This window comes from Cyprinus carpio, chromosome A5 (genome assembly GCF_018340385.1).
Source record: "Cyprinus carpio isolate SPL01 chromosome A5, ASM1834038v1, whole genome shotgun sequence".
Lineage (NCBI taxonomy): Eukaryota > Metazoa > Chordata > Actinopteri > Cypriniformes > Cyprinidae > Cyprinus > Cyprinus carpio.
The window spans coordinates 10,525,763-10,549,180 of NC_056576.1; the positions used below are offsets into that span (position 1 = coordinate 10,525,763).

A 23,418-nucleotide genomic window follows, 5' to 3' on the forward strand; every position below is an offset into this window, starting at 1 on the left:
ATGTTGCACAGGTATCATGACTCACACAACACTTGATATGTTTACAGTAATTTAAAAAAATGCCTTCATTATAATAGGTACACTTGCTCTCAAATGCCAAAAAAAAGGTTACTCACAAACTCTCTCACAACAGCTTATCATTTAAATACAATTACTAATGACAAAATACATAAATCAATGACTTAAAAAAAAAAAATCACAAATGGACATTCACCCCCATTCTACACTACAATATATACATACATATATATATATATATATATATAATATATATATATATATCTATATATATATATATATATATATATATATAATATTACTGAATTAAAAATGAGGTACAAAAACTTAAACTTTTTACCACTGAATGATGCATGGCGTTGAGACTAGCTCCTCTCTTTAAGGCATAAACTCACTACAGAACATGTGGATGCATAGCAATAAGACGCCAGCTGAAACAATGGCTGCACACAAAGCTGAATGCAACTACATACACTTCACAAACAAAAGGGCAAAAAAAAAAAAAACTAACTAACGCTGATAGCAAGTTACTCAGATCTGTTGTTGACCATAGGCACAAGAACTTATCACGTTCACTTCATACAGAGCTAAAATGACCTTTCATATGATGAACAGAATGATCTATTAACAGCATACAGGTTAAACTGATGTACTGTGTGTTATACCTTTAAACTAGCAGTGCAACAGCAGATACCAATATAGACTATTAAGCAATGGAAGCATAATGGAAAGTACATTTTATGTGGAAGACAAAAGTGAGCAAAGGTTAATCAGAAGTGTAAAATCAATTTCTGAATAATCTCATAGCTTGTTCTAACCACTGAAATTATATTCTAATGCATAGAAATTCAACATCTGTATCACAGATCATATGTATAAGAATAATACTACGAGCTGACTTTAAAATTAGGAATTGACTTCTAAATTTCACTTCTAAAACTGACTTCTAAAACTCAAGCCATCTTTAACGCTGAAGTGTCATTTTTTTCAATGTTAAAAAAATCTCCTATCCCATCTTAATATGCAGACATCAATTTTATAAGCAAGTCATTTGTTTATTGATTTTTTCCCTAAAAGCTTAAACACTGTGAATTTGAAAACAATATTTCAGCATCCTGACACAGCAAGACTTGCTCAACAAATAGCGTGAGTTTGGGATGGCAACCAATGGTAGCAGTCAGACAATCTATTTCAAAACTGAATTTTGCTATAACATTTGACTAAACTAGTGCCTTAGAAATTACACACTTTAGCTTTAAATCCAATGATATTCAAAATGATTTCTGTCAGTCTAGAGCTCTAAGTATTGTGCTGCAGTGCTATATGTAGAGGAATCATCATATTATTATAGAAACACTACTACATCACCTTTATGCACACATTTTGCCTGCATTTCCTAATTATTTCTTAAATTATGAAGAGTACTGTGTTCAGATCAAATGAAAGCATGTAGAAAATAGGTGTTTTATAGAGTTTTGTAAGAGTAATTATCATAATAATTAAATTAATTGAGGTCGGTGTGTTCATTTTTCTCTGTCAATCAATATGACACAAAGTTATACAAAGTACAAATAATAGGAGGGTGTTTGTGAAACTATGCGCCACTTATTTTGGTCATGTAAATGAAAAGATAAAAGTTAGAGGACATTTTTCTAGAAGAACCTTGGTCTCTGCTTTTTTGTTAAAGAGGTAAAATAAAAACCTTCAATAACAAAATAATTAGTGCCTTTGTATTTCAAGCATTTACTGTTTTTGCTTGCCATTACGGAATGACATTAAATAACGAAAGTTTCATCCCATTACACATCAGTTACTGGACAATACTCTAAATTTCATGGTCAGGATTATGAGAAAGGCCTTTCTCTGAGGGAAAGAGACATTTGGTTGAAAAACACAATAAAAATTAAATAATGAGAACCTTAGAAATCAATACAACAATGCCCGGATGTACATGTTGGGGAACGAGAATCCACACGGTACAGGGACATCACTGTGTCCTAAAGCTTTGACGCAAAAGACCAAGAGAAGGTCTAAACTAGATGAATGGTACCACATCCATCAACAGGTCCCAAGTTTTGGATGAATCTAAAGCAAAGTTCGTGGGTCAGTCAAGTCTAGCATCATTTACACAGTCCAGGGTTTACTCTTAGCCCAAACTATGCCCAAAACATTTCAATTTGTCATGACCTAGTCCAGCAGGGCAAACGTTTTAAAACAAGCCAGCACAGCTAGCTCATATTAAAGTCTGGAGGTCCCAGTAGGTCTCAGGTTTTAGTGCCGGTGCTGAGATAGTCCTTTAGTGTCTGAGTTTGTATTTAGGTCCTCTGCTATGCAAGCTGTATCTGGCCAGAGTACACTGCAATCACAATCACGAAAGCAAACACAGATACAATCCCTCCATCCTCCACTTCTAAACTAACCACCTCATTCATCTCCGGAAACTACAGGAACAAAGGAATATGGAGAAATCAACAGCATCAAGTTAGACAACAATAAAAATTACAATCCCCACCAACATAAAATCAACAGCATCAATTTCGGGATAACCACATGAGTAATGACATTCTCTGTTTTCATAGTTGTCAAGTTAGACAGCTATCAAGTTTCTTATTCTCACCAAGGCTGCATTTATTTAATTAAAAAAAAAAAAAAAAAAAAATACATGTATGTTTTATTTAACAAAAAAAAAAAAAAAATCTACATTTGTTTATACATGTATGTTTTATTTAACAATTCTATTTAATAGTTGTATTCTATATATAACTATATATTATATATATTATATATTCAGGTTTGATAATTTTAGTAACTAATGATTTTCTTTATTAAGAAAATCAATTATAGAGTCATTTTTTTTATTATTCCAATTTTTAAGTTGAGTTTTATATTAAATGATTTTGGCTCACAAAATAAACAAGTAATTTAAATAAGTAATTTTCTTAATTTAGTATACGATACAGGATTTCATCAGGTTTTATGAAGGTACATTTAAGACCTTTTAAAGACCTTGAGACGTATAGAATAAGTTGATGGGAACACTATACGTCAATATGTTCTCTGAATGTAAATGTCACACAATCAGTTATATTATCACAACTTCAAAGTTTAAAGATACAATTTCTTTTTAATTCTACTGTTCAAATCATGTTATAAAGAAATTGCATAAGGCTAGCATAACACCTTTGCTTCCAAACATTAGAATTTGATGGAATTTTAATTATGAATTTTTGTATTGTTTTCCAGTGCAAATCTCTAAAGACTCTTAAAACAAGATGCATTTACTTGAGAAGCAAAATTAAGATAAGTCATCTGTAAAAATGTGAAGAACAAATATCTGGCAATCGGCTTAGAAAAGTCTTATTAATTTCAACAGAAAAGTAAGAAAAGTAAAGTGTCCTGCAAAGTTTAGCTCCAACTTGCTTCAACACACCTGCCTGGAAGTTTCTAGTATGCCTAGTAAAACCTTAATTAGCTGGTTCAGGTATGTTTAATTTAGCTGATACTAAGCTCTGCAGGACACCGGCCCTCCGGGACTGAGTTTGGAGACCCCTGCCTTAAATTGTTGTAGTGTAAATTAAGACTTAAGACATTTTTTTATAAAGCTTGCAGAAACCCTGCAATAGCACTGCTAATCACTTCTTTTACACTTCACTGATCATAAAAACTCACCCTCAGGAGTCAACAAAAATGAACGCAATCCACCCCAATCCCAAAGCCTTCCAAAATTAGGTCATTTAAAGCCAGCAAACGAACAGCATCACATTCTTACCATATCAGCCAGTGCAATGTAGAGGAACATGCCTCCGGCTAGAGCAAAGATCCAGTTAGGAGAGAAATTGTTCCCTGCCAGGATTCCGAAGCCCATGCCCAGATAACAGCAGCACGCTGACAGGAAGTTAAAGAAGAGTGCCTGCTGGATGCTCATGCCAGCGTTTAGCAGGATTACAAAATCACCTGGACACACAGATGCAGCAGAGCATTTACATGATTACAGACTCAGCATGTTAATGGCCATTTTTTGGTAGGTCATATAACAGAGTCAGTAGTACCCACCCAACTCATGTGGAAACTCTTCACACAGAATTGCCACTGATGTACTGATGCCCTGAAACACAGAAGCAGTGAAGGAGGCTCCGATAGCCAAACCATCAATGAAATTGTGCAGACCGTCGCTCAAAGTGATCATCCATGCCAGAGTACCGATGTCAGAGTATGCCCTGCCCTTAAGCCAATAACATCCACCCGTTCCAGCACCACCTGAACTCTGAGAGTCCTGAGACAGGGACACAAACACAGGAAAAATGAAGAAGTTCACAGTAAATATCCATTTCCATTCAGACGTTTTGGAGTAAGACTTTTCTCTTATGTTCACCAGTGTTGCATTTATTTAGCTGTTTTCTATGTGAATACATTGTAAAATGTAATTTATTTCGCGATTACTCCAGTCTATAGTGTCACATGTTTCTTCAGAAATCATTCTAATATGCTGATTTATTATCAATGTTGGAAACAGTTGTGCTACTTCATATTTTTTGAAACCTGTGGTACTTTCAGTATTCATTGATGAATAAAATGTTAAAAAGAACAGCATTTATTCAAAATAGAAACCTTTTGTAACAATATACAATATTGTTGAGATCAGTATGATTTTTTATTTCTTTCTTTGAAAGATCTTAACTTTTATTCAACAAGTATATGTTAAATTGACCAAAAGTGATAATAAAGACTTGTATTGTTACAAACGATTTCTATTTTAATTTTTTTTTTTTTACCTCTATTTGTAACCTTAGAGGAACAGCACCCAAAATAAGATGAAACAAAACTGGCAATGCATTTGATGTCTGCAACATTAAATCAGATTTTTGAGTGACTTAATATAGATAGAGTGATATAATGTAGTCTGGTACTTAATTTTATCCGTTAGAATTTGACTGAATCACGAAACATTATTTTATCTTCTGATGGGTTCTTGTAGCTCAGATAAGAAAAAGTTGTTTTCGATGTAGAAATTGTTGTTGCATTTTAATGAAAGTTATAAAAAACATATTTTTTTCCTTAAAACACCTAACGCACCGATGAATCATGTCCCATTTACATTGTGCTGAAATTATGGCAATTACAAGATGACAACTCTCTGAGATGCTATTCACATCCTCCGACTCCGAAAAATGTGTTTCTATGGCAACTCTCACAATATGACTGGCTTTGATGACAGCAAAATTACTATATTATTGTTCACATCTATATGCTCTTGAAGCACATTCATTATATTTTGGTTTCGTTTACATGACGTCATCAGTCATTATTCACAGATGAATGAAAAAAAACTCATTCATAAATTGAAAGTTTCCAAGCTGTAATTATAAATTCGACAAAGATCTGGAAAGTTTATACAAGCTGGAAAACCTTAATTACAGTAATAGTGGCATGTCATTAACATGCCAGAAGTAAATAAGGTTTTTAAGGGATATAATTGTGGGTGAGGCTTATAGTCACTTATGCCCAATTAATTGAAACGACAGATTACCACATTTGTTCTCAAATATTAAACCATTTTGTGAACTGGAAAATATTTTTAAGCCAATAGAAATTAGTTTATTTTATTCCTCACCTGTACTGTCTGCCCAGTGCTGATCATTTTGTCATCTTCTCCAAGCCCTCTGACATCACCTTCCACTCTGGGTAAAGATGCTTCCCCAGCCTCTCCATTCTGCAGTTTCTCCATCACACCATCCTCCAAGTCACCATTAGAGTTGGCATAGTGCTCTGCAGGAAAGTGACTGTGGCCGTGGCCATGCCCCCCCTAAGACAAGAGACAATTAGATAATAAGAAATGGAAGCAGAAAAAAATGAGTGAGTAAATAATTTTGCAAAGACATTTCTCCACTAGTGGGTGCTGCATTGCAACACATTATCAATCTCAAAAGCAAAAAGTTCAATAATAAATCTTCTGATTCATGTAAAATGATTTGCTGGCTCTTGCCAAACCCTTACAGATTACAACGAAACATTGAATGTATTTTTATGACTTAAGCTCTTTAGGTTTATTTTTTAACATCTTTTTCAAATTGTCTTTCAAAGAATGCTACAAATGAATAGTGCAGCCCCTGAGGAGAGACAAGACGACGTGCACATATTGTACATACTGTTCACACATTCCAAAGCAAAACTTCACGAGTTTGAACTTTAAAAAGTTCTAAAAATAAAATCCTTGTTGTGCTTTTTTTTTTTTTTTTTTTTTTGATGTCACTGGGAACCCGTGTCACAATGACAATGTCAGATAAAGCTGTTTGATAAAACAACCGTTTCATGGTTTACTTGAACAGATCATTAGTCCAAGCTCACCCTGTCCTTTGGCTTCAAGATCATCTTCAGGATTTTCTCTGTAAAGAAGAACAGGTAGAATCCTCCAAACACGACAGCAGACTTGGACACATAATAATCTTCCATGGGGTCAAATCCAAAGGCCTATATACAGAAAAAAGCATGTTTTAAGATGTCAAATACAATCTTTATTCAGACTAATATAAAATAACATAGCATTTGTTATCAACCTCTAATCATGAAAACTATTGTGTATTTATTAACATAAAATTATGCACAGAATGCTGAAAAACATTACAATTTAAAAGTCTGGAGTCAGTTAAATAAAAAAAAATGAACAAATGAACGAGTACATAATGTATATTTAGTATAGATAGAATCTAAATACAAACCCCTAATCACTCTCCTAGACACCAGAAACAATCAAGAGCGCTTTTTTTTTTAAACAGTATTCTTCACATTTATTTCACACTTGGTTACAAGCTGTCAAGAAGAGTGAGTAGGGGATTTATTTTAGATGGGGTCTTCGTGTAGTTCACTAATGCCTCAGGGCTTCCCCCCACCTCCATTTTGCTTGGCTTTTCACAGCCATTTTATGAGTTTTTTTTTATTTTATTTTTTTTTCACAAATTGGGCCATTCATTTATTGGTATTAATTTGAATTAATTACTTCACAGTCAGATCAATTTAAAACTTAAATGTTGTGCTCCAGTTCCATGCCATTTTGCCTCAAAAATATAAATTAAATGGTCATTACTATGACCTTACAATAAGTCCGGTGAGAACTCCAACAACAACAACAAAGGTTCCATGGATCAATATAAAGTTTATTGATCATTTTTTACTCTATGTTCTAGCTTTCCAGTTGGGGAGAACCACTGAGGCCAGAAAGACTTAAATGTGTGCTTAAAGGAAATGTTCATCTGAAAATGAAAATTCAGTCATCAGTTACTCCCTCACATTGTTCCAAAACATACTATTTTATTATTTGGAACACAAAAATAGATTTTTTTTTTTTTTTTTTTTTTTTTTTTGCAGAATGTCCAATCTGCTATTCTGCATACAATAAAAAAGATTCAAAGTCACACCGACCAACTTCTATTGATCATTTTCAGGTAACACTAAATATTATGCACTGTAATTATCTGTATATCGAGAGTCTAAAATAGTCTATTTTAACACTTTTTTGAGCTTGACAGTGAAAGAAACTGTAGTCTGCCCTGACCCAGATTCCACTCCACAACAGATGTTTGATCATGCTCATTTCCCAAAATGGCTTAATTATTATAGAGGAAAAGAAAGTCAACAGTTATGTTGTTTCTGGAACATTTGGAATGATCACATCATGAGCAAAAGGTAACCAATTGTAGAATGGGAATGGGTGTGGGACACCAAGAACCATCTCAAACAATAGAGTGTTAGAACTTCATTAACATACAGTTCTTACGAAAGGAGCAACTTAATTTACATTAAGGGTAGCAAACTGTAACTGTATAAAAGGTTTGAGTTCGGGGTTCATTCCGACTCGGTTGAACCCAAGATACTACATGTACTTTGTCACTGCTATTCTGCAATAAACATCTTCATTGAGATCTTACAGCGATGTGAATCCCAATCCATTTTTATTGTACAGAAAACAGCAGTTTGGGCATTGCATAAAATCGTTCATAAATAAATAAATCAAGTTTAATTTAAAAATATGAGGGAAAGACAAATAGAATAAATAATTTGCATACAGAAAGATAAAACCTAAAAATGTGTAGAGATAACTCAAAAGTTTTCTTGATTTTGCATTAAATAGTTTTATTTGTTCTGTACATAAAGTCTGGAACGACATGTGGGCAAGTAATTTAAACATTTTCCTTTTGAGTGAACAATTCCTTTAAATGCCAGACTCAACATATAAACTCTAAAATCTAGAACTCTAGAGAGAGTGGATTTAGAACGGTCTTCAGTCTGGTTGTGTGGCACACGTCTATAAACCCGTTTCCCCCACGTGTCCACTCTACCTCTGGGATTAGTTGAAAGAGGGCGTTGGAGTACAGAGTACCAATGGCCAGGGCTATGAAGTACAGCAGCAACCGCTTGTAAAAGGTTTTCCTCATGAAGGGAACCACACTCGCCCCGAACAGTGAACACAGAGATATCACTGTCACACACAGGAAACCATACCCCCACACTGGCCAAACAACCCCAAGACAGACAGAGAGAGAGAACAAGAGAAGTGGAAAATGAAAGGGGAAAAAGAAGAAAGAATATTAATTATTATTAATTAATCAGCTAAATAATTAATACTTGGTGAAAGATTGATATTCATAATCTCAAACGTGAGATTTACTCCCTGAGGTGAAAAATTAAGTTCTGTGGGCCACTGAATGATCAAATCAATTCATGCAACCATAATAAGAGTTTTTACATGAGGAAAATATACAATATTAAATCTCATTCATAAATTGCACAGATTTGATGTCAATTTTTAAAATTAATTAATGACAATAAATCAAACATTTCAGAGTCATGCTATTACACTACCATTCAAAATTTTAGGGTCTAAGATTCTTATGCTTAACAAAGCATCATTTATTTGATAAAAAAATACAGTAAAAATAGTAATATTGTAAAATTGTTACTATAAATTTAAAATAACTTTTCTAGTTTAATATATTTTAAAAGGTCATAAATTTCTGTGATGGTAAAGCTGAATTTTCAGCTTTTTCTATTTTTCAGGATTCTTTGATGAAAAGAAAGTTCAAAAGCACTGCATTGAAACAAATATTTTGTAACATAAATGTATTAAATGTCACTTTTGATAAATTGAATGCATCCTTGCTGAATAAAACTATTGATTTCTTTCAAAAACAAATGACTGATTTAATACTTTTGAATGGTAGTGTAAGGTAATGTTGTTCACATTTTAAAACCCATTGTTTCATTCACAGAGGAAGTAGGGGGAGGCGGCTTCCTGTTGACCAAATGATGCCTTGAGACATGAGGTCAATGAATACCATTCAAACCTGACAGGAAAGCTGAACATGCTCCTCCTCCTCTCAGCCTATACCTCCTTAAACACCCGAGGCAACAGAGGAACTGAATTCACCCGTATTCATGTTGACCAGCCAATGAACCATCAACACCCAGCAAACAAAAGGTGTATCTGTAGCTCTGCTTGAGCTATGACAGCACCAACAACCCAACAAAGAACATCCAACACACGATTAGCTCTTCTAATGAGGACGGGATTTCCATACCCAATGAGCCAGTGAATAAATGTAGTGTTAGTGGTCTACTGTAAAAGCAGTACTCAAGGGTAGAGGAAGTGGTGGAGGCAAGCTGAAGCAGCAGGTATTTATCATATACACCCCCCCCCCCCCAGAAAAAAAAGAGTGGGAACAAACATCCAACATTATGTTGGTTGAACAATCCAAAATCAAAATTCCAAACTTCTCCTACAGCTTTCAAGGTACAGTGGGTATAGAAAAGAATCACCCCCATTTAAAATACACATTTCGTTGCTTTGCAGCGTGAAGTGAAGACAGACACAGTTTTTGTTTTATCTAGCTGTATTTACTCAGTGCAAATTAAAACATCGAAGTGGAAGACATGTATACCAAAATGTCAAAAAAAAAAAAAAAATCACTGAGTTGGAAAAAGGATCATGCTCCTCCTTAGAATGACTTGTAAACTCAATCAGGTGTAGCTAATCACCTCACACACAAAGCCATTTGACTTTCAACTGTGATCAGCTGTGCTCATTTTGATCAGCTCAGCATGAAAAGAGCTTTCCTGGAGCAACTGAAGCAAACAATCAACTATGGGTGGCAAGACAATGTCAAAATATCTCCGGGATAAAGTTATGAACAGGCACAAGTCAGGAGATGGATACAAAAAAAATTCAAAGGCTTTATCAATGTCTAGAAGCACAGTGAAGTCTATTATTAAGAAGTGGAAGGTATTTGGTACAACACAGACCCTCCCTGGATCAGGACGCCACTCCAAACTGGTTAAAAGAGCCCGGAGGAAACTGGTCAGAGAGGCGACCAAGAGGCCTACAGCAACTCTGAAGCAGTTGCAAGACTGAAGATTGAATGACTTAAAGACTGCAGTCCACAAACTGCTCAACACCAAATTTAACTGAACTTGAACAGTTTTGCAAAGAAGAACAGACAAATATTGCAAAGTCTAGATGTGCAAAGTTAGTAAAGACAGACTAAAGAGCCCAACAGACTAAAGGCTGTAAAGACTAAAAGTTGTTCAACAAAATACTGACACAAGGGGGTGAACCTTTTTCCAAAGGATCCTGTGTTTTGTTTTTTTGTTTGTTTTTTTGTTATATCTTTCAATTGGATGTTATAAGTTGTACTGAGTAAATACAGCTGGATAAAACAAAAACGGTGTACATCTTCATTTCAGGCTGCAAAGCAACAAAATGTGATTATTTTAAAGGGAAGTCATTATTTTCTATACCCACTATACATTCAGGGTTGCTATGGTCCTGTTAATAATATCTAAGTTTGGTAAGTGTAAAAATTTTGCCTGGGCATATTCAAGGGTCCTTTAAGCAACCTAAGTTGCAAACAGCTTAAGATTTAAAACAAAATCAAACAAAACAAACATAGAAAATGCTGTAATCTGGGCCTACTTATGGCTTTTTTTTTTTTTTTTTTTTTTATAAATCTGGCAAAAGGCTAAAGATTGTCAAAAGGTACAAAATTGTAAATTCAAAAAAATAAATCAAATCATAAAAAAACAAATACTCATATCTTAAAAAAAAAAATAACACATTTAAATATATTATTATTTTAATTCATCAAAAAAATGTAGTTAATGGCTTAAAGGGATAGTTCACCCAAAAATGAAAATTATGTCATTAATGCCTCACCCTCATTTCGTTCCAAACCCGTAAGACCTTCGTTCATCTTCGGAACACAGTATAAGATATTTTAGATTTAGTCCGAGAGCTTTCTGTCCCTCCATTGAGAATGTATGTACGGTATACTGTCCACGTCCAGAAAGGTAATAAAAACATCTTCAAAGTAGTTCATGTGACATCAGAGGGTCCGTTAGAATTTTTTGAATCATCGAAAATACATTTTGGTCCAAAAATATAAAAAAACACACGACTTTATTCATCATTGTCTTCTCTCCCGGGTCTGTTATGAGCGCGTTCACAGCACATCCGGTTCGTGAACGAATCACTCGATGTAACCGGATCTTCTTGAACCAGTTCACCAAATCGAACTGCATCGTTTGAAACGGTTCGCGTCCACAATAAGCATTAATCCACAAATGACTTAAGCTGTTAACTTTTTTAACATGGCTGACACTCCCTCTGAGTTCAAATAAACCAATATCCCGGAGTAATTCATTTACTCAAACAGTACACTGACTGAACTGCTGTGAAGAGAGAACTGAAGATGAACACCGAGCCGAGCCAGATAACGAACGAAACATTGACTCGTTCTCGAGTCAAGAACCGTTTCTGTCGGACGCGTCCGGTTCGAGAAGCGAGGAGCTGATGATACTGCGCATGCGTGATTCAGCGTGAAGCAGACTGACACACAGCGCGTCTGAACCGAACTGGTTCTTTTGGTGATTGATTCTGAACTGATTCTGTGCTAAAGTTATGAGCGCGGGTAAAACCAAAGGCTTGAATCAAGGGCAATCATCGCCAATGAAGTCATTACGTCGAGCGCAAAAGAACTGGTGAACCGTTTTTCGGCAACCGGTTTTATTGAATCAAACTGTCTGAAAGAACCGGTTCACGGAAAAGAACAGAACTTCCCATCACTACTGGTGATCAGAAAACCGATGCAACCGGTTCTTGACTCGAGAACGAGTCAATGTTTCGTTCGTTATCTGGCTCGGTTCAGTCAGTGTACTGTTTGAGTAAATGAATTACTCCGGGATATTGGTTTATTTGAACTCAGAGGGAGTGTCAGCCATGTTAAAAAAGTTAACAGCTTAAGTCATTTGTGGATTAATGCTTATTGTTGACCGTTTCAAACGATTCAGTTCGATTTGGTGAACTGGTTCAAGAAGATCCGGTTACATCGAGTGATTCGTTCGCGAAACCGGATATCACTAAACTGCAGTGCTGTGAACGCGCTCATAACAGACCCGGGAGAGAAAACAAGGCTGAATAAAGTCGTAGTTTTTGATATTTTTGGACCAAAATGTATTTTCGATGCTTCAAAAAATTCTAACGGACCCTCTGATGCCACATGGACTACTTTGAAGATGTTTTTATTACCTTTCTGGACGTGGACAGTATACCGTACATACATTCTCAATGGAGGGACAGAAAGCTCTCGGACTAAATCTAAAATATCTTATACTGTGTTCCGAAGATGAACGGAGGTCTCACGGGTTTGGAACGACATGAGGGTGAGTTCACAAAACAAAAGTTTTTAATGGCTTTTATGTGAAAAAACAGAAAGATTTTTTTATTTATTTTTAATTTTTTTTAAGATGGGGGGCTAGTGAGACATTGATCACAAAACAAAAGTTTTTAATGGCTTTTATGTGTACCAACAGAAAGATCATGAACAAAATTTAAGCTAAAACAGAGAAAGATCTTCAGAAAGAGGAGATCTTTTCTGTGGATAGGGGTGTTTTGTGTTAAATGGGAGAAAACACTGTGTGAAGGAGGAAAGAAGGAAAAAGCAGATAATTCCAGACACCCCTTTAAGATTAATCTTGATCCGCGGTTGATTCAGTGTGTTTGGGTGGAAATGGGTGGATGGATACTGAACCTCAGGCAGGAGCTGCAGGATGGCGGTGGACAACAACGTTCCGATGGACAGAGCGATGAAATAGATGAGTATTCTGCGCATGAACCGCGTCTTCATCAGGGGCGCCACAAACACACCAGTCAAAGCGAACGCACTAATCAGAGTCACACTCAAAAATGAGTAACCCCACACTGCAGGACACACACACACACACAACCTTTAATTACATGACATCACACCCCAGCAGACACTTCCCACAACTTTTGTGCACATGGATTATAATGTAGACTTGAGTCCGGCAGCACTGCTTTGTTACCATTTATCCCAGTCAGACTGGAATCCCTGGAAATACAAGATATCTGTCATAAACACACTCCTGAATGGACACGCATGCAGTTTGAGAGAGAATGTTATTATATGGGAGTGAACCACGGCAGGTGCGTGTGTCTACATATCATATATAAGCTGGCTTTCTCCAAAACCACAGTTGCATTTGTTTACTGCTGAGAACAGCAGTCAGCACTTTACCTACAGAAGAAGAGAATCATTCGTCAAAACACAGATGCATTTAGGAAATACTGTTTATTTCTTTCATATAACGAGGACTCATAACCAACAGTAATAAAAATAAATGACATTGAGTGTGCTTACATGTACAACAACACAATGATAACACAATTCCTCGTTTACTTCAACGTCTTAGGGACTTTTTTCTCATGGAGACTGTTACAACGCACTACTTTTTATTTATTTATCTTTTTTATTGCTCCAAAGCTCCTTTAGGGCAGTGTGTACCGTAAGCAACATACAAATACACCTTGATAAATCATACATAAGCTCATTAGAAAAACTCAAATCTCAAGAAAACCGTGAGATTTTGAAATTGTCTGAATAGATTAGAGAGCTTTTGCTCTATACTGTGACCCGATAAAATACACCATTTAAGCATTTAAATGACCTTACATATTGTTAGCTTATTAATCATAATCAGTGCACGTTAACACACTCAGTGAAGTGGCTTTCAATGTAATTTAAAGGAAGAGTTCACTCAAAATTCTGTCATTATTTACTCACCCTCATGTCGTCTGAAGACTTAATTATCTAGAATGGGGTGGCCCATCTAATCTGTACCTCTACAGTTTCATTATAAACTGATGGGTTTTTTTTGTTCGTTTGTTTTTTTGTGGCATTGATTTGGCAAAGCATCTATAATTCGGACTAAAATCAAACTAGGGCTTAATGCGCTCATCAAACTGCAAAGGGCTGCAACGTGTGGCAGTTATCCTTTATTTTCACATTTACAGAATTTAACATTTTTTTCACTGACAGATGATTACAGCAATTCACTAAATTTGTAATGAGCAGCATGTGTAAACCTATCATCACGGAAACTTAAAAGGTCTCCCTGCAGTTTTCCAGAAAAATAAAACGAATAATAATAAAAGCTTATCAAAAAATAAAAGCATAAAAAATTTACTACTGTAGAGAAGAATAACTAATATATTTACTATGAAATACTGAGATTTATTTTACAGTGCAGGTGTATTACAACAATATACTATCAATTAATATAATATTCAAAATGTTATGTTTGTTCAACAGAAGAGATAAGTCATACAGGTTTGGAACGTCATGAGTGTGTGAGTAAATGACACTTTATTTTTGGGGTGAACTGTCCTGTTAAAATCATTCTATGATTGTGCTTTTCTTAGGAACAAAAATCTCAAACTATTTTTTAATGTATTTGTACCTTTTGATTTACTTTTAAGTAATTTAAAGTGTTGTTGTAGAAAGTATAGTACAACAAATACTTTAAATTAACACCTTCAGTGGGAAAGATGAGACAGAACATTACAAAAAAAAAAAAAAGATTTGCAATCATGTTGAAGTTGTGGAGCATGCTACAGACAAACTGAGAGTGCTCATGCAAATAATGCTGGTTTGGATCTGGCCAGCAACCTGTCCTAAATCCTATTCCCTCATCTTTGGTGATCAATTCACATTCTTATTACCATCACTGTACCATGTTGCCAGTACAGTGCTGTTTGTTAAGAGCTGAATGGGAAAGACTGCATTGAGAACAGGATGCTGTAAGACTCCATCTCTAAAAGCCCACATTCCCCTTTTCTCTCTCCTTATCTCTTGGATTCCGGTGGCACTGTGACATTCTCCTTTCATTTCCTCTCCCGCTGCCAGGATGCGCAAGAAATGCCAAAACCCAGAAGTGCCTTGTTTAGCAGATAAAGAACAGCATGATGCAAAGCGACAGGAAATATCACTGAGCCAGGAAACATGGTGCACAGATGTTAAATATGTCGAGTCACAAAGAGTCCCAACTGATTCGAAACAAGATTTTCAATGAATAATAATAATAATAAAAAAAAAAAAAAAGTATTAATCCGTTATAGACAGGGTTTGTTTTAAGTTATGGTGAATACGAAAAAACTGTACAGATCTAAAAATGTTTGTATTAATAACAAATCACAAATTATAAAGTGCATGTGAAATTGTTTCCTGTTCTCCGAGTCCATGACTTTCTCTCCTGAAATGTCCCAGCAGACTTCACACACGCCCATGAAATTCTCTGAACTCTACTTGTCTTGCCTTTTTATATCTGTCGCCTACACAAGGGATATTTCAGTTTGGCTTTGAAAGCACACAGCCTCCCTTCAAATCTCCTGTCTGACCACAGTACTGTGATTGAATCCAGATGCTGGGATCTGAAATATACATGCTTAGCAATTTTAAAAGTCAAGATGTCTTATTCTGATATGAAAGATTCTTTCAAATTGTCTAAAGTGTTAGAACATATTTGCCTGTGTTCTATCTACACCTATACAGTGATAAAAACTTAAGCCACTCTCAAAATTGCCACTGCATTAGAGGTGTATTAAAAGATCATACCAAGGTATATCTTCAAACATGACTCTAGAGCTCTTCTCAGTCTAATGTCACCTTTTAGAGCCATTTTTGCTAGACTATCAACTGGTGATTTATAAGGATGTAGAGTCCTACAGCAAGAGTAACTACAGCAATATTTCATAACACTAACTGTGAGCATGATCCAATAATGTTGACTATTTGAAAGGGTATTGCAATATTTTTGTGTATTCATTTTTTAAGTACACTACCATTCAAAAGTTTGGGGTCAGTTTTTAATATATATATATCTTTATTGTCACAAGTCAAACGTACTTATGATGTTACAAAAAGATTTCCATTTCACATAAATGCTGTCCTTTCTATTCGTCAAAAAAATCCTGAATAAAATGTTTTCAACATTGATAATAAGAAGAGAAAATGTTTCTTAAGCATCAAATCAGCATATACTGTAAGAATGATTTCTGAAGAATCATGTGACACTGAAGACTAAAGTAATGGCTGTTGAAAATTCAGCTTTGGCATAAATCACATTTTCAAATATATTAAAACAGGAAAAAGTTATTTTAAATTGCACAGTATTTTACAATATTACTGTTTTACTGTATTTTTGATTAAATAAATGCAGCCTTAGTAAGCGACTTAATTCACATTATAAAAAATTAAATGTTAATGACCCCATACTTTTGGTAATATATAGCTATTGTTTTATGTGCTTGTGCCATCTTTCTTAAAAATAAATAAATAAATGCCACTTGCTTCACACTTTTGTTTTCCATTTCAATGACCTTTCTACATTTCTCAGTGTTCAGAGTTGACTATTCTTATCACACTTTAACTGGAGATCAAGGCTCAACACAAGAGAACACCTGCACTCATCTGAACCTCTTAGTCAGAGTTCTGCTGATTCACTGTATTCTTCCTAGAAGCCTAATTTGCTGACAAAGTCAAAGATTGTCTACGGTGTTCAATAGATATGAACTAAACCAGTGCTATAAATATGCAGAGACGTTGTAATTTATACTGATAAAGTTTAACAAATGGCATTACCTTGGGGACGTGCAACGCATGAGAGTTTGAAGAGAATAACAAGAACTGTTAATAAGTGTCATGATATTCACAGTGTCAGAAAATCCTGAGCCTGAACTGCAAAAAAAAAAAAAAAAAAAAAAAAAAATCCTGAGCCTGAACTTTTTTTTCCGGAGGTGGGGCGGGGCAGCACATGCAAAGCATGTATAGTCTTGTGAACTAAGTGTATTGTCACACCCTTAGTGTCGATAAGCAGTGATATAGCTCATCAATTTCCAAATGTATTTTCCAAGTGTCTGTGGCAACTTTAAGATTTGAAAGGATACTATGGCAACGTTATTGGTTTCTTTATTCAAACTGATTTTCTTTTTCATGAACATATGGTTGACCTGAAGAATGAAAGCTATATCATACACTTAGAAAATGATAAGCTATATCACTGCTTATCGACACTAGGGGTGTGACAATACACTTAGCTCACAAGAAGAGACAAAATACAGATACTTGGTTCACTACAACAAGACAATATTTTAATACTATTTTTAAGAAATTTTTAATGACAAAATATTTGTCTTTTAATTACAAAAAGTAAAACAATGAAGTTGTATTTAGAAATATTTTACCTAATCTAGGGCTGTAACTAATGATTATTTTGGTACAACTGAGTAATCAACTGATGTTTTTTAGTAACAAACAGATCTAAGTGAAAACCAGGCTTTAGTATCACTATTTATATATAAACTAACAATGAGGCAATAATAATAATCGGCTCAAATAAAATATCAAAACCAAGAAATTACATGATTGTATTGAACAACACTGTTAAAATACATAATGTAATATGCCTATACATAATTTGAACATAACCAACTTAAGTACATTAGGTATTAAAACAAATACCAGCAGAGGGAGCCAACGGCCTGGTGACGTTTAACTTTACAGCGTGATTAAATGGTTTAAATCCATTACATTTATTATTTAGCCAAATGCAGAAACTTTTACTTTTATATGTATATCATGATATACAATACATGGCATATTTAGACATTGGTTGATGTATTCTCCTGTGTTGGCAAAGGTTTATAAATGATTTACGTTACAAATCTAGTTAGATAATGCACACTGTTTTTCCAGATGAACGTTAATTCACATTCACACCGTATACATTACAGAGGAAGAATTTAGCACCTTTCACACATACAGTCTTTACTGGTAAATTACCGGTAAGTTACCATTACGAGATCATCTGTAAACAGGACCTTTTCAAAAATCCCAGTAAATTTGTTCTGGCAATCATATGATTCTTATGGAGATGACATGATTACTCTGAGCTGTTTATAAAGCTCCGTTGCTTTATAATTAGTTTTTCTATGTAAATGTGTAGTAGATGGACATCTTTAACCATTGCGCCTCACAGCTTTTTGTAGCGCTTCTCCATTCATCAGGGCTGCGACTACTAAATTGGATACTATTATGCACGTCTCGTGTTTATAAGAGCAAAACACTCTGATTGGCTAGTAGTGTTAGTTTGGTTGAGAGTGAACCATTGGTAGGCAAACTCATGGACTCGAAAGTGATATCAATCAACAACATTTTTTTTTTTAAAATATAGGATTATTATTTTCCGCAGCCAAACACTGCACGCCGGAAATACAGCACGGTGCCGGAGAACTTTAAGCCCTGCAGCGTGCACAAATGTCATTAGAAAGCAGTTAGAAGCAACATATTCCCCTTCACACAGGGCCAAAATACGTGGCCACCTGAACGTCATACCCATATTTGATTGTTGAATTTTTAAAACCATGGCTTGATTGTTCAATGAGGTTTGGGTTTGAAGAGTCAGGCCTTTATGGTCCTATTGCTTTTTGCATAGGGCAATTGTGCATAAACATACATAAATCTACTGTAAATGTTTGTTTAAGGAATTTGCACACCCGTATAACTGACTCTACCCTTTTGTCACTATAATAATTATAGCTGAATTAGCCAAATAAGGGTGGACTGTAATTTTGGCCAGGTAGTATATAATGACAATATCATTGTGAAAAGCAATACAAATTTAGCATCATTACTAATATTGCGCATTGACTCTTAATGGACAGTCAGTCTTACCCTCAGCATCAGTGGGTCTGGGGCTGCTCTCAGACTCTTGGTCCTGTTGGGTCTTGCACGCTTGTGAGTCCAGCTGCTGTATAATGGTAGGGCAGATATCATGCAGGCCACGTTCATCTATACGAGACTGTTCGCTCATCCCATACACTGCCAAAGTGTCTGCAGCCAAGCACTGAGAACAGAGGACAGGACAGAGGTTTCAATTACTGATCACAGAGAAGAAGCTTGAATTACAGCTTTGAGAGAGCAGAGTTTGTGCTGGAGCTGTCACAGCACAGGACAGAAACCACAGATTTGACTTTGAGGCCTAACAATGCAATATTTCAAGGTCATACTGAGGATTAGGGGTTCAAAATGTCGAAAACATCTTATAATAAGTCTCTGAGGAAAGAGGGGGGAGGAAATCATATATTTCTTAAGCTATTTACACAAAAAGCTACATTTGAAGCGGAAATGAATGTGTTTTAAATTTGAATTTAGAATCATGAAATAAAAACACAAATTATGAATAATGACATTAAAAAATGTCATAACATTACATTTTAATATATATTTTTTGAAGTCAGAAAATCATTCACTAAAAAAGTTAGAACTTAATCTTAGGTCAGTTTAGGTCACAACTGTTCAGCTGCCAAAAAGAAGTTAAAAACAAACCCAGGAAGCATGTTATTATGTCTGTGAATAAAGACATGCAGATATCCCACTTGTGGTCCTTGTAAATGTTACACATTTAGTCTTTAGACAAACTGATAAATTACAAGTTATTCTAGGCTTTCTTACAAATTGAGAGGTGGCATAAGAGATAACGCCTCTGATAAAATACTTAATGTCGTGAGTACACAAATGCTAAACCAAAGACAAATATTTGTGGCTATGCACTTACTCAACACTCTGGCAGCTAATATTGTAAAACCAAGAATTCATACACTACACGGCCACACACATATATGCTACCGTTCAAAAAGTTAGTTGTATTTTATTTTTAAACAAAAGTATTTTTTGGAATTATTTACAAACTTTCATTCAGCACAGATACATTAAACTAATTCAAAAGTGACAGTAATGACTTGCACATTGCTATAAAAAAATCTTACCAACTCTAATCTGTTGAACAGTAGTGTAAATTTTTTATTTGATTTATTTCATCAACATACTTATTGTACATTTATATCTATCACATACGTTCATCACATTAGTATCGACCAAAGATTCTACTGTATATTGCCTGCCTCAATTAGAGGTGTTAACTAAGCCTTCTTGACTTATCTGGCCATATCTACTCTATGTTTATGACAACTGACAATAAACTGATATAAGTAAAATACAGATAATTTATAATATGAATCCAGATTATAAAAAAGCAGAGCGAGTTACTCTGCGCTATAACACCTGACCTAATCGTTCACTGATTGGTGTTGTGATAGTTGCTGTAGCAGATGATCAGACCTCTGTCACGTCTTGTAAAGCACCCTGAGAAGATCAAACTCTTGTGTCAGGACAGGAGTGAATCAGGGGAGACACGGAGCATTTAAAATATTTAAAACATCTCTCGCAAACCAAAGAATGTGAACCAAAGCAGGAAAACAGGACTTTCAGATCAGCAAGTACGGAGGAACTTTTGAATTTGCCATAAAGGAGGACCTTAAAGGGATAGTTCACCCAAAAATGAAAATTTGATGTTTGTCTGCTCACTACCCCCAGGGCATCCAAGATGTAGGTGACTTTGTTTCTTCAGTAAAACAAAAACTAAGATTTTAAACACAAACTGTTGCAGTCTGTCAGTCTTATAATGGAAGTGGATGGGAATCACGGCTAAAACATACAATGAAACTAAAAAAAAACATACACAAACAAAACCCTGTGGCTCGTGACAATACATTGATGTGTAAAGACACAAAACGATCGGTCTGTGCAAAAAACTGAACAGTATTTATATTGGTTTTTTTTACCTCTGATTCACACATTGTCCGAACTGTTAGAACTCTCCTGAATGCGCTCTCCTGTGCACGTGTTCAGCAGCAGGCGCGTGAGGCGTCGTCTTCTTCTTGCTTTGTGGTGGATCGCAGACTTTTAAGTGCATTACCGCCACCTATCTCTCAAGTGGACCATTGATACTCCTAATTGAGATTGTAGATAGAGTGTCAAAGGTCCACTTCAGAGATAGGTGGCGGTAATGCACTTATAAGTCTGCGAACGCGTATGAGAACGCACTCAGAAAGACGCGCTCAGAGTTCTAACAGTTCGGACATTGCGTGAATCAGAGGTAAAAAAAAAAAAAAAAATATACACATAAATACTGTTCAGATTCTTGCATAGACCGAACGTTTTGTGTCTTTACACATCAATGTATCTCCATGAGCCGCAGGGTTTAATTTGGTTTTGTTTGTGCATGTTTTTTTTTGTTTTATTGTATGTTTTAGCTGTGACTCCCATCCACTTCCATTATAAGACTGACAGACTGCAATGGTTTGTGTTAAAATCTTTGTTTGTGTTCCACTGAAGAAACAAAGTCACCTACATCTTGGATGCCCTGGGGGTAAGCAGATAAACATTAATTTTCATTTTTGGGTGAACTATCCCTTTAAGAAATATTTTAATTACAATCTAGAAACAGTCTTAGGGTAATGTCCATTGTCTGGATATATAATGTTCACTATAAGGATAAAAAAATACAATGAAAAAGATTAATTGGTTTGCAAAATGAAGTGTGGGAAATTTCCTTCCAGTATTTCTAGATCTTGATTCTCATATTCAAATACATAAAAATAAGTCATTGTACAATGAACAAGTATTGTTGTGTGCAATAAGCAGCCAATCAGAAGCAACAGAGTTCTAACAAGCCAGTGTGAAAATATTTCCTGTAAAGTCTCACATCCTGTAAAATCTTCTCAAACCTCCTTGACTCACCTTAGACACGTTGGTTTTGGTGGGCTGTGTCTGTGCATCATGGTCTCCACTCGGGTCTCCACTCGGGTCTCCATTTAAGCGCATGAGGAGTGCTCGCAGCTGAGGGACAGAGATGCTGGTGTTGTCACCATAGCGTGTCAGCAGCTCCTGAAGGACTTGTGTAGGGGACAATCCATCCTGACCACTAACAGCTGCTATTGGCCACTGCAGCAGGCCTAGAGTCAGGGTCAGGCCAATGGTCAAGGTCAGCTGTTTGCAGCCATTGGCTTGTCTCAGGCTCATGACTCTACCAGTAGCACGTCGAGCACTATATACAGAAAGACACGAGGTAAGAAAATGTATGTCTTTAGCCCTACACATATATAACCATACACTACGATATTATCCTCACACAGCCATCTTTAAATGTTATAAAAAAATAAAATAAAAAATGGTATAGGCAAATAGCAATCAGGTATTGTTTTTGCAGACCTGCATTTAAATTTGACTCCATTCGATTTACTTTAAGTAATAGCCATAGTTAAATTAGTTAATAATAATAAAAAAAAGGTAAAAATGGCAATAGAAATTAAATGGAAATGTTAATTTCTGTAAGTGCTATGAACTAACCACTGGACAGAATATGAAAATGTGTGTCCACTGTCCACAGAAGGCCTAAACAAGTGTTATTGTTAACGAAAGTGTAATTTTTTTTAAAAAGTTTTCATTTAATGAAAATTCTGAAATGAAAATAAAAGTAAATGCTAGACAAAAAAAACTGCCTTTGCAACTAGGCTTACTGAAAAAAAAAGTACTAAAATTACTAAAACAAAAGAAATGAAAACAAATAAAGTTGAAAATATTAAATATTGAAAAAAAAAAGTTTAATTCTAAATAAAAAGAATTTATAATATAATATGTGTGTTTTATTTTTAATACCAAATAACATGAAATTTACATTTTAGACATTTTAACTTTAGTACATGGGCAACAAATTTTCAAATGTAAGCTGCTAATCTGTTACTAATTTTACTAGCCTTCCTGTAGCCAAACAGTAGAGCACAGCGATAGCAACACCAAGGTCATGGGTTTGATTCCCAGGGAAAGCAAGAGCTGATTAAATGTAGGCTACACCTTAAAGGCAATTTAAGTCGCATTGGATAAAAAGTGTAAATATAATTCTAGCCTCAACTAACAACAGGTAAACTGTAGTAAACCATTGCAGAAGGTCTCCCACAATGCACTTGTTAAGTCTGATGTCACGTGTCACTGCTTCTGGATCCAAGCGCTCTATCAGAAGCAAAAAGCAAATAGCAAATGGTGCTAATCTACACTCACAGAGTCATGCAATTAAAATGAAATTAATGAGACTATAGCCTTTATCGCCATACCAAAATCTCAAATGGCCAGATAGTGACTTATTTATTAATTGTTAGGC

General features: G+C 35.2%; 1 protein-coding gene across 3 annotated transcripts in view; it reads right to left on the reverse strand.

Moving 5' to 3' along the window:
• Positions 1–1,052: 1,052 nt before the first annotated feature.
• LOC109075994 (metal cation symporter ZIP14-like) overlaps positions 1,053–23,418 on the reverse strand; it is a 32,603-nt gene continuing 10,237 nt past the window's right edge. For 2 of the 3 annotated variants that reach the window (XM_042753587.1, XM_042753569.1), the window contains exons 2-9: positions 22,002–22,308; positions 19,095–19,266; positions 8,352–8,521; positions 6,364–6,486; positions 5,630–5,821; positions 4,072–4,291; positions 3,788–3,972; positions 1,053–2,459 (exon numbers count right to left, since the gene is read on the reverse strand). In XM_042753587.1, coding sequence (XP_042609521.1) covers positions 2,346–2,459; positions 3,788–3,972; positions 4,072–4,291; positions 5,630–5,821; positions 6,364–6,486; positions 8,352–8,521; positions 19,095–19,266; positions 22,002–22,283 — 1,458 coding nt within the window. In that variant the 5' untranslated portion in view covers positions 22,284–22,308 and the 3' untranslated portion in view covers positions 1,053–2,345. Of the gene's footprint in view, positions 2,460–3,787; positions 3,973–4,071; positions 4,292–5,629; positions 5,822–6,363; positions 6,487–8,351; positions 8,522–13,094; positions 13,265–19,094; positions 19,267–22,001; positions 22,309–23,418 lie in introns of all 3 variants that reach the window. The other variant, XM_042753577.1, reaches the window with a different exon arrangement.